Here is an 11,554-nt window from a genome sequence, read left to right on the forward strand (position 1 = left end):
GCCTAGCCCACTAAGTCTAATATAGCTTAGCTTAGATATACTAGTTGATTTAATATAGCTTAGCTTAATTAGGCCTAGTCAGTTTAATACGATTCGGCTTATACTAGTCCAGTTAGTTTGATACGATTAGGCTTATACTAGCCTAGTCAGTTTGATATGATTCGGTTTAGATACACTAGTTGGTTTGATTTGGATAGGCCTAGTTGATTTGATATAGCTCGGCTTGGTTAGGACCAGTCAGTTTGATACGATCCGGCTTCGTTAGGCCTAATCAGTTTGATACGATTCGGCTTAGATGGGCCCAGTCAGTTTGATATGATTTGGTTTAAATACACCAGTTGATTTGATATAGATGGGCTTAGTTGGTTTGGTATGGCTTAGTTTAGATGCGCCAGTTGGTTTAATATAGATGAACCCAGTTGATTTGATATGGCTCGGCTTAGTTGGGCCTAGTTAGTTTAATACTATTCGGCTTGGTTGGGCCTAGTCAGTTTGATATGATTTGGTTTAGATGCGCCAGTTGGTTTGATATGGTTCAGCTTAGTTGGTCTGATATAGCTGAGCTTGGATGCGCCAGTTGATTTGATACGATTCAGCTTAGATAGGCCTAGTCAGTTTGATATGGTTCGGCTTGGATGGGCCCAATCAGTTTGATACGATTTAGCTTAGATAGGCCTAGTCAGTTTGATACGATTCGGCTTGGTTGGGCCTAATTAGTTTGGCACGATTCGGCTTGGTTGGGCTTAGTTAGTTTGATATAATTCGGTTTAGATGCGCCAGTTGGTTTAATATGGTTCAGCTTAGTTGGTCTGATATAGCTGAGCTTGGATGCGCCAGTTGATTTGATACGATTCGGCTTGGATGGGCCTAATCAGTTTGGTACGATTCGGCTTGGTTGGGCCCAATCAGTTTGGCACAATTCGGCTTGGTTGGGCCTAGTCAGTTTGATACGATTCGGCTTAGATAGGCCTAGTCAGTTTGATACGATTCGGCTTGGTTGGGCCCAATCAGTTTGGCACGATTTGGCTTGGTTGGGCCTAGTCAGTTTGATATGATTCGGTTTAGATGCGCCAGTTGGTTTGATATGGTTCAGCTTAGTTGGTCTGATATAGCTGAGCTTGGATGCGCCAGTTGATTTGATACGATTCGGCTTGGATGGGCCTAATCAGTTTGGCACGATTCGGCTTGGTTGGGCCTAGTCAGTTTGATATGATTCGATTTAGATACGCCAGTTGGTTTGATCTAGATAGGCCCAGTTGATTTGATATGATTCGATTTAGATGCGCCAGTTGGTTTGGTATGGATGGGCCTAATCAGATTGATACGATTCGGCTTGGTTCGGCTTGGTTGGGCCTAGTCAGTTTAATATGATTTGGTTTAGATGCGCCAGTTGGTTTGGTATGGATAGGCCTAATTAGATTGATACGATTCGGCTTGGTTCGGCTTGGTTAGGCCCAGTCAGTTTGATATGATTTGGTTTAGATGCGCCAGTTGGTTTGATATGGTTCAGCTTAGTTGGTTTGGTATACCTCGGCTTGGATGGGCCCAGTCAGTTTGATACGATTCGGCTTGGATAGCCCTAGTCCGTTTGATATAGCTCGGCTTACACCGGCCCATTTAATTCAATTTAGTTTGATTTAGCTAGCCTTCTCCTATTAAGCTCTATAATAATCATATAAAACCCAAAATTGGACCGTTAGATAGAGAAAATCCATGGCTATCCAGCTATAATAAAATCATTGTATAAGATATATAGCAAAACTAGTAAAACTCCAAATTAATCCAAATTATTACTCTATGCCCATATCGCTCCAAAATTCCTTAGCAAAACCATAAAAAACCTATACCCCAGCTACCATCTCTGTATCCAATCTCTATATCTGCTCTCTAAATCTAGTAGGCGTCCATTCCTTAGGCACCCATTCCCCGTTTAGGCTTGGATCTATTACATCAGCCTCTGTATTTTCTTCTATTATTTTAGAAGATAACACCCAAAATACTAGTGCGAGCTCTGATGAAAAACAGCCTTTATCAGTAGACAAAGCCCCTTTACATAGCCTAGTAGGCAGATAGCAGTTAAAACAACAGCTATCTTCCTAACTATAGTCGGGCCCAACACCCCCCCCCCCTGTTCCGCATTAACAAGTCTTGGCAAGGGGGGGGGTGTTGAGTGGGTCTTTAGAAAAAGTGGGTCAAACCCAACAGCCCCTCCCAAATCTTTAATTTTTGAGATATTCTTATCGGGGTTTTTTTAAAATTGGTAATTAAAGTCTAAATTATTGTAATATTAAATAATATTCTACAATATACTAGTATAAGAGTAAGACTCTAGTTGATTTAGAATTAGGGAATTCAGTTTTGATAGGGGATGATAAAGCTAGTCGCTGCGGGTAGGCTATCCCCTTTTTAGCTATTTTATCTTATCTTTAATAAAAGAGATAAGATTATTGAACCCTAATTACCCTAGAGTAACTACTTTAAAAGATTAGACTAGAACTATAGTAGTTTAATAATAAAGATATTGTAATAAAAATCATATATTCTAGTAAAGACACCTAGCTATAGTTAGCTAAGCTACTAGGCTAAATAAAATATATTACTAAGTAAGCTAGTTAGCTAGTAGGCTAGTTATACTAGTTAGCTAGTTAATTAGTAAGTCTAGTAGCAACTGAACCTGTTAGCTAGTTGGCTAGTTAAGCTAGTAAATTAAATAGCTAAATAAGCCAGTAAGCTGGATAGCTAAGCAACTTAATTAGCTAGTTAAGCTAATTAGCGAGTTAGATAGGTATATCTGGTTTAAAATAGTTCGGCTTAGATAGACTTAGTTATTTTAATATAGCTTAGTTTAGATAGGCCTAGTTGGTTTAGTATAGTTCGGCTTAGATAGGTCTAGTTGATTTGATATAGTTTAATTTAGATGTGCTAGTTGGTTTAATATAGATCGGCCTAGTTGATTTGGTATAGTTTAAATAAGATGTGCTAGTTGATTTGATATAGATAGGTCTAGTTAGTTTAATATAGCTTGGTTTCAATAGGTCTAGTTGATTTAGTATGGTTTGGCTTGGACGGGCCTAGTTAGTTTGGTATAGTTTAATTTAGATGCGCCAGTTGGTTTAATATAGATTGCCTTAGATGCGCTAGTTAGTTTAATATAGATAGGCCTAGTTGATTTAGTATAGTTCAAATAAGATATGCTAATTAATTTAATATAGATAGGCCCAGTCAGTTTAATATAGCTTAGTTTCGATAGGCCTAGTTGATTTGGTATGGTTTGGCTTAGATAGGCCTACTTAGTTTAGTATAGTTCAGCTTAGACGGGCTTAGTTAATTTAGTATAGTTCGGCTTAGACGGGCCTAGTCGATCTAGTATAGTTTAATTTAGATACGCCAGTTGGTTTAATATATATAGGCCTAGTTGATTTGGTATAATTTAGATTATATACGCTAGTTGATTTGATATAGATAGGCCCAGTTGATTTGGTATAATTTAGATTATATACGCCAGTTGATTTGATATGGTTCGGCTTAGACGGGCCTAGTTGATCTAGTATGGTTCGGCTTGGACGGGCTTAGTTGATCTAGTATAGTTCGGCTTAGACGGGCTCAGTTGATTTAATATAGATTATCTTAGATACGCCAGTTGGTTTAATATATATAGGCCTAGTTGATTTGGTATAATTTAGATTATATACGCCAGTTGATTTGATATAGATAGGCCCAGTTGATTTGGTATAATTTAGATTATATACGCCAGTTGATTTGATATGGTTCGGCTTAGACGGACCTAGTTGGTTTGGTATAGTTCTGCTTGGACGGGCTCAGTTGATTTAGTATAGTTCAGATTAGATACGCCAGTTGGTTTGATATAATTTAGCTTCGATAGGCCTAGTTGATTTGATATAGTTCAGCTTACACAGGCCTAGTTGATTTAGTATAGTTCGGCTTGGACGGGCTCAGTTGATTTGGTATAGTTCAGATTAGATGTGCCAGTTGGTTTAATATATATGGGCCTAGTTGATTTGGTTTAATTCAGATTATATATACTAGTTGATTTGATATAGATAGGCTCAGTTGATTTGATATAATTCAGATTAGATACGCCAGTTGGTTTGATATAGTTTAGCTTCGATAGGCCTAGTTGATTTGATATAGTTCGGCTTACACAGGCCTAGTTGATTTAGTATAGTTCGGCTTGGACGGGCTCAGTTGATTTGGTATAGTTCAGATTAGATGTGCCAGTTGGTTTAATATATATGGGCCTAGTTGATTTGGTTTAATTCAGATTATATATACCAGTTGATTTGATATAGATGGGCCCAGTTGATTTGATATGGTTTGGCTTAGACAGGCCTAGTTAGTTTAGTATAGTTCAGCTTAGACGGGCTTAGTTAATTTAGTATGGTTCGGCTTAGACGGGCCTAATCGATCTGGTATAGTTTAATTTAGATACGCCAGTTGGTTTAATATATATAGGCCTAGTTGAATTGGTTTAATTCAGATTACATATACCAGTTGATTTAATATAGATGGGCCCAGTTGATTTGCTATTGTTCGGCTTGAACGAGCCTAATTGGTTTGGTATGGTTCGGCTTGGACGGGCTCAGTTGATTTAGTATGGTTCGGCTAGGACGGGCCTAGTTGATTTGATATGGTTCGGCTTGCACGGGCCTAGTTGATTTGGTATAGTTCGGCTTGGACGGGCTCAGTTGATTTGATATGGTTCGGCTTAGTCTGGCCTAGTCAGTTTGATATTGCTCGGTTTAGATACGCCAGTTGGTTTGATACGGCTCAGCTTGGATAGGCCCAGTTGGTTTGGTATAGCTCGGCTTGGAAAGCCCCTGTTGGTTTGATGTGGCTCGGCTTGGATAGGCCTAGTCAATTTGATATCGTTCGGCTTGGATGGGCTTGCCGTATTTAGCTCTATACTAATCCTATAAACTCCCAAATTAGACCGTTCGATAGAGAAAATTTACAGCTATCCAGCTATAATAAAACAGTTATATAAAAAATATAGTAAAACTAGTAAAACTGCAGATTCATCCAAATTATCACTCCATACCCATATCACTCCAAAATTCCTTGGCAAAACTATAAAAAAACCATACGCCGGCTACCATCTCTGTATCTAATCTCCATATCTGCTCTCTAAACCTAGTTGGCGTCCATTCCTTAGGCACCCAATCCCCGTTTAGGCTTGGATCTGTTATATCAGCCTCTGCATTTTCTTCTATTATTTTAGAAGATAATACCCAAAATGCTGCTATAAGCTCTGGTGAAAAACATCCTGTTTCAGTAGACAAAGCTCCTTTGCATAGCCTAGTAGGCAGATAGCAGTCAAAACAACAGCTATCTTCCTCTGGATAGACCATAGCCCTTAGCCTCTCAGCCTGTTGTTTATAGCCTGTCCTATAGTAGTAACAGCTAGTAAAACAGTGTGCAGAAGCTTCATCTCTCGGCTGTTCTGTCTGATATATAGCTATATTTAAATATTAGCAAACAGATATATAGATATATAGATATATATTTATATATATATATATAAAGAGAGAGAGAGTTGTAACTTACTATACTATCCTAGCCAGCATATAAAACATCTCTCCTCGGTCCAGTATTTTACCGCTCTAGCAAAAAAGGCCATATCGTTGTTATATTGCCTTTCCACTGCTCTCACCCTTTGGGATTGGCTAGTCAGGGTAGCAAATCGGCTAGCACAGAGATCGCATAGAGCCCAGCTAGGCTCACAATGCTCTAGGGTTTGGCTATCAAATACCCGAGCTATAACTCTCCGCCGGCAGATATCTTCATACAGATATTGCTGAAAATAAATTTGCTCAGCAGGGCCATTTGAAGATATATATCTTCCAGAGCTAGACGGAATTAGGCAATAAGCCCATGCAGATAGATTAGGTGATCTCCCAGCTCGGCCAGATTCCTGTATAAAACTAGTAATCTCGTATCGGCCAGGCTTAAAATGGATTACAAGATCCACATCTGGGAAATCATAGCCAGCTCCGATACCACTAGTAGCCAATAAAATTGGACCCTCGGCTCTGAAATAGGCTAATTGGGCTAATTTCTCTTCCTCAGATAGATCAGAATGGAATCTAGCTGCCTGAGGCTCTAAGGCCTGATATAGCTGATCAACTATAGCCTTTGTACGGCAGAACACAATAGTCTTCCTCCCGGTATAGCTAAGCCGATTAGCCCTAAAAGCCTTCATCCACTGTATCAGATAGCCAGCGTAATTCTCTGGCTTTAGCAAGGCCGGTAAACTCTCCACCCCATAGGCTATATTCTTCAAAATTAGGCTCTCTCTGATAATATATGGCTTAGATTGCAAGCCTAGCATCCCTGTAAGCTCAGCTTCTAGATAGCCCGGTAAGGTAGCCGAGGCAAAGATCATTGGAACCGGCAAAGCTAGGGTATGCCAAACCCGTTTCATAATAGGCCTATAGCTCTGCGAGAGTGGGATTAAATGGCATTCATCCCATATTAGCCTAGCTAGCCGTTGCTGATTGATTAGATAGCTAGCCATCTCGTAGAATTTAGGGTATACAATATACTCGATTTGGACAAGAATCAGCCGAGATTCCGGATCGAGACCCTTATAGCCGATAGCAGGCTCCCATACCGTTGGCCTTAGCCCTAAGGCCTTAGCTTTAGCTAGGATATCTAGCTTCAAAGATATCAACGGTATAATCAATATCGTTATCTGATTAGGCAATATACTAGCCCCAAAGAGGAATAGGGTAGTTTTACCAGATGCGGTTGGTAAGATAAGATAGAGATATGGAATTTGCTTTATTATAGCATAAAAAGCTTCCTGTTGGCCAGAGCTCCGAAAAACAGCAGTATTATCACTAAGGAATTCCCTAAGCATCTGCGTTAGGGTACCCCTATCGATATAGCTGCTATCTAGCAAAGGCGAGTATACTAGGCTGCGTATACGCTGACTGGCATCCAGATCTGGCTGATAGAGCCCAGTTGGCTGGCTAGGCCCGGCTGGCTGAGAGAGCCCGGCTGGCTGAGAGAGCCCGGCTGGCTGAGAGAGCCCGGTAGGCTGAGAGAGCCCGGTAGGCTGAGAGAGCCCGGCAGGCTGAGAGAGCCCGGCAGGCTGAGAGAGCCCGGCTGGCTGAGAGAGCCCAGTTGGCTGAGAGAGCCCAGTTGGCTGAGAGAGCCCAGTTGGCTGAGAGAGCCCAGTTGGCTGAGAGAGCCCAGTTGGCTGGCTAGGCCCAGTTGGCTCTGAGAGAGTGCCTGGCTGGCTGGAATATAGATTGCTATATAAGTTTAAAAACTCATAGAACTAGCCTAGGCTAACCTGTTTGGTAGGCCTGACTGCCCCTAAACGGATAGGGTAGTGATATTGTACAACCGGCCTCTCTAGGGGTAGTAAAACAAGCTCTGGAAGACTAGAAGAGGCTAGCTGGGCTTGGGCTTCGGCCTTGGGCTTCACAGATTGCCTATTATAGAACAGTGAGCCTAATATAAGCTGATCAGCTGATATACCCAAATAGGTATGCCATTGTTGACTAAAGCTAATCAAAGCTGTTTGGATATCTGCTCTGATACCCTGGAAGCTTGCTATATTTCGGCCATATACAGCTAAGCCGGTTCCACGAGAATGGTTCATCTGTTCGGCTCCAAGGCCTTCCACATCTAGCCTATCTGTACCCAAATCGGCCAGCGGATCGGCTAGACCAAGCCCATAACGGATAAAGCCTTGCATTAGATGCCGCCAGACCTTTATATTGATCCGCTGAGCAATCAATTCTGAGCTCATACTCTTCAGTGTATGTGAGAGTATCTTAGAAGAGAACGGCTGAGCTGTCCGGTAATCATAGAATAGTATAAAATAGGCCTCAGGCAGCCGCTTATGCAGCCAGATCAGCAAGCCCTCTTCAAATGGCCTAATATAGGCCAGATAGGCTAAAAGTAGCCACGAGATTGATTGTGGTAAGGCCCGTACAGCGTCTTTCTCTTGGCCATTTCGGCTAAAGGTCTTCGAATAGGCTAGCCGGATTAGGAAGATATGGTTCACTGGATCTAGGAATAAATTCCGCTGGTTGGTAGCTGTATTTTGCCAGATCACCTGATTTATCTCTGTACCTCTAGCCGGTGCACCGCTAGCTATATGGGTTAGGGTTAGAAGGCCCTTTAGCCAGTTGCTGCTAGTCTCTAGATAGCCTAGAACCTTAGACCGGGAGAGCTCTATATCAGGTCTATCTTCGGCTGCTATCTCCTTAGTCCAGGCTGGGGTAGCCAAAGCCTTCTGAAGTAAGAAATCAGATGGCTGGCCAGCTAGATAGACTGACAGAAAAGACCATTGATTTGTCATATTTCCTATATCTTCGAAGCTGGCAGCCTTGGAGAGAGATAGAGAAGATTGGGCCTAGATAGATAGATAGATATATATTAGTAAATATAGTAAGATATAGAGATATAGCTAGATATAGATATATATATATCATACTCGTTAGGGTTGTTAACTTACCGCTTGAAAATTTGTAAATTCCAGAAATAGATCATTTGATAAAGCTAGGGCAAGCTAATTTATACCTTTAGCTAGGAAGACCCTTAGATCTTGCTGCGAGAGAGTAATATGTTGATACCGAAGGGTATAGGGAGCCAGGCTATATATCTTGCCTAGCGAGGTGCTAGATTTCGATATAGCAAAGCCTAGGGCACGTAAGATCAATATATACCCTAACGGAGTCTCCGATTGTGCAATAAACTATTGGTGCATCCAAGATCTAGTATAACTAGCCATAGATTGATCAATAGCTAAATCAGTAAAGATATCTGTATATAGCCAATATAGTATAATCAACTGGTAGCATTTGATAATCGCTGAGTAAGAATGGGTGATTTGGTCCAACGGTTTAAAGCAATCACGTTGATAGTTCCGGCTAAAACAGGCTAGGAATGCATAGAGTGGGATATCTTGTCTATCTCTAGCCTCACATTCAGCTAGAGAGAGGGCTAGCTCAATTACTAAGCCTACACCCTTAGAGATCTGTTTATTATCTAAGCTAGCTTGCGGTAGTATCGGTAGAGTATCGTTATCGGAACTGGCTGTATCGGAGCCTGTATCGGAGCCTGTATCAGATAGATCATTAGGCTGGAAGGAAGCTGGCTGATAGGCAGCTAGGCTCTCGGATGGAGGTGGCAAAGCCTGTAAAAAGTGATCTAGGCTTGCTAGGCCAGCTAGCTGCCGCGGTTGTAGAGTATAAAGACCCTGATAGCTTGCAGGGCCGCCGCCATCGATAGAGAGATAAGAACGTAGTAAAAATTGAATTAAAGCCTGAAAAATCAGGCTATATTTCTTGATGGAGGCCTTATTTTGTAGACCCCGTAGCGGACGTAATGTAGCCTGGGTAGCGGGGTCTAGGCTAAAGGAATTCAGAGCCGCTCGGGTCTGTGGAGAGGCTGTTTGAATATAGCTATTCCCTAGAGAAATCAGCTGATATATAATAGCGGAGAGCCAGATCATCTGCTCCGGGCTCTGTAGGGTAAATAGGGTCTCTAGCTCAGCAGCATCCCGGCCAGCTAGATAGGCTGGATACTGGCTATCTGTGAAAAAGCCCCTAGCCTCGTAGGTCTCATCAAGGGGTTGGATTACCCTAGATTGTTTAAGAGAGCTCCGTAGATTAGCCAGGCTAGCTAAAAACTGGGTAGGGAGAGCTTGTTGGGTTGGCTGGCTGAGCCCGGTTAGCTGGCTAGGCCTGGTAGGCTGAGAGAGCCCAGTTGGCTGGCTGAGCCCGGCTGGCTGGCTAGGCCCGGCTGGCTGGCTAGACCCGGCTGGCTGAGAGAACCCAGTTGGCTGAGAGAGCCCGGTTGGCTGAGAGAGCCCGGTTAGCTGAGAGAGCGCAGTTGGCTGAGAGAGCGCAGCTGGCTGGCTAGGCCCAACTAGCTGAGACAGAGTAGCTATCTTTAGCCGCTGGCCTGGGCTAGGGACCGAGCCTGAGAGAGAGAGCTCTCTAGATCTCTTGCGAGTGAGAGTAGTAGGCAAAGATAGCCTAGGCTCGGTAACACGAAAAAGATAGGCTGAGCCCTCTAAGGCTTGGATCGGGCATATAGTAGCTTCTGCATCCTGAGCTGTATAGCCTGTAATCCTATGGCTCTCACGTAGATGGTCACGGGATCTACGCTGGCTCAGATGGAGAGATTTGCATAGTTTGCATTGATAGCCGTTTTGTGGTAGTTTAAGTGTCGGTAGCGGCGGAATAGGCTGAATTTCCAAGATCAGATGGTGGCTAGTAGCCAAAGATAGCAGCCGATAGCTAGCTAGATCAGCCTCGGTAAGAGACAGATTGTGGTGGAACTTGATTACATGATCAAGAATTTTAGTCTCATATAGTGCTTGCTGGTGTGTAGCACAGGCTATTAGACCGTACTGGGGATAATACACCAGATAAGGCGGTAGGGGTGGTAGGATAGAAGACATAATATCAATCAAGATTGGTAGATAGTAAAGATATATATCTTCAAAAAGGTAGCTAATGGTAGGTGAGGAAGTAGAAAGGATAAGAGAGATATATTTGGTAAAGAGGTAGTGTAAATAAGGTTTAGGGGGTGGCTGGGTGTGGGGTGGCAGCTAGATGTGGGGCGGTGGCTAAGATAGCCAATTAGCCCGTAAGCCTGTAAGCCAATTAACCAGTTAGCTAGTTAGCCAGTTAGCCAATTAGCCGGCGGTAGTCATAGAGCGCAATAGTCATAGAGCCCAGTAACCAGTAAGCCCGGTAGCTAGTAAGCCCGGTAGCTAGTACGCCCGGTAGCTAGTAAGCCCGGTAGATAGTTAGCCAGTTAGCCAGTAAGCCAGTGAGCCAAATAGCTAAGCAAACCAGACGGCTAAGCATACCAGATAGCTAAAGCCAGTTAGCTAGTTAGCCAGCTGCGCCAGTTAGCCGATAAGCCAGTAAAGCCGCTAGCTAGTAAGCCTGTTAGCCACTGAGCCAGACAGCTAAGGCAGACAGCTAAGCAAGCCAGCTGCGCCAGTTAGCCAATTGGGCCAGTAGTCATAGAGCCCGGTAGCTGGTTGGTCAGTTGGCTAGTAAACCAAGTAAAGCAGTTAGCTCGTTAGCCAGTTAGTCAGTGAGCGGGGTAGGCATAGAGCCCGGTAGCTAGTTAGCCAGTAAGACCGGTAGCTAGTAAGGGCGGTAGGCATGGAGCCCGGTGGGTAGTTAGCCAGTTAGTCAGTGAGACGGCGCGTTTGCTATTAAGCATATTAGCCAGTAAGCCAATTAGGCGGTTAGGGTGATAGCTAAGCAAGCTGAGTAGCACGGCTATATCAATGTAACGGCTATGACAATATCACCGCTAGATATATATTAGTAGTATATCAGGAGATTTATATATAGATTATAGAGATGAATCTTATGGTAAATTATATCTAGTATCAAGATATGTAGTTCAAGGGTTAGGGTGGTTAGGGTGGTTAGGGTGGTTAGGGTGGTTAGGGTGGTTAGGGTGGTTAGGGTGGTTAGGGTGGTTAGGGTGGTTAGGGTGGTTAGGGGGGTGGTTAGGGTGGTTAGGGTGGTTAGGGTGGTTAGGGTGG

General features: G+C 43.1%; 1 protein-coding gene across 1 annotated transcript; it reads right to left on the reverse strand.

Annotated features, from left to right (window-relative positions):
* Positions 1-7,303: 7,303 nt before the first annotated feature.
* On the reverse strand, positions 7,304-10,444 carry N7478_002271 (uncharacterized protein; the record flags this gene model as incomplete). Its single annotated transcript, XM_056918485.1, has 2 exons — positions 7,304-8,307; positions 9,070-10,444. The coding sequence occupies 2 exons, from the start codon at positions 10,442-10,444 to the stop codon at positions 7,304-7,306; spliced, it is 2,379 nt and encodes a 792-aa protein (XP_056784096.1).
* Positions 10,445-11,554: the final 1,110 nt, after the last annotated feature.

The sequence above is a fragment of the Penicillium angulare genome (assembly GCF_028827245.1).
Source record: "Penicillium angulare strain IBT 27051 chromosome Unknown utg000002l_segment0_segment0, whole genome shotgun sequence".
In the NCBI taxonomy this organism is placed as follows: Eukaryota; Fungi; Ascomycota; class Eurotiomycetes; order Eurotiales; family Aspergillaceae; genus Penicillium; species Penicillium angulare.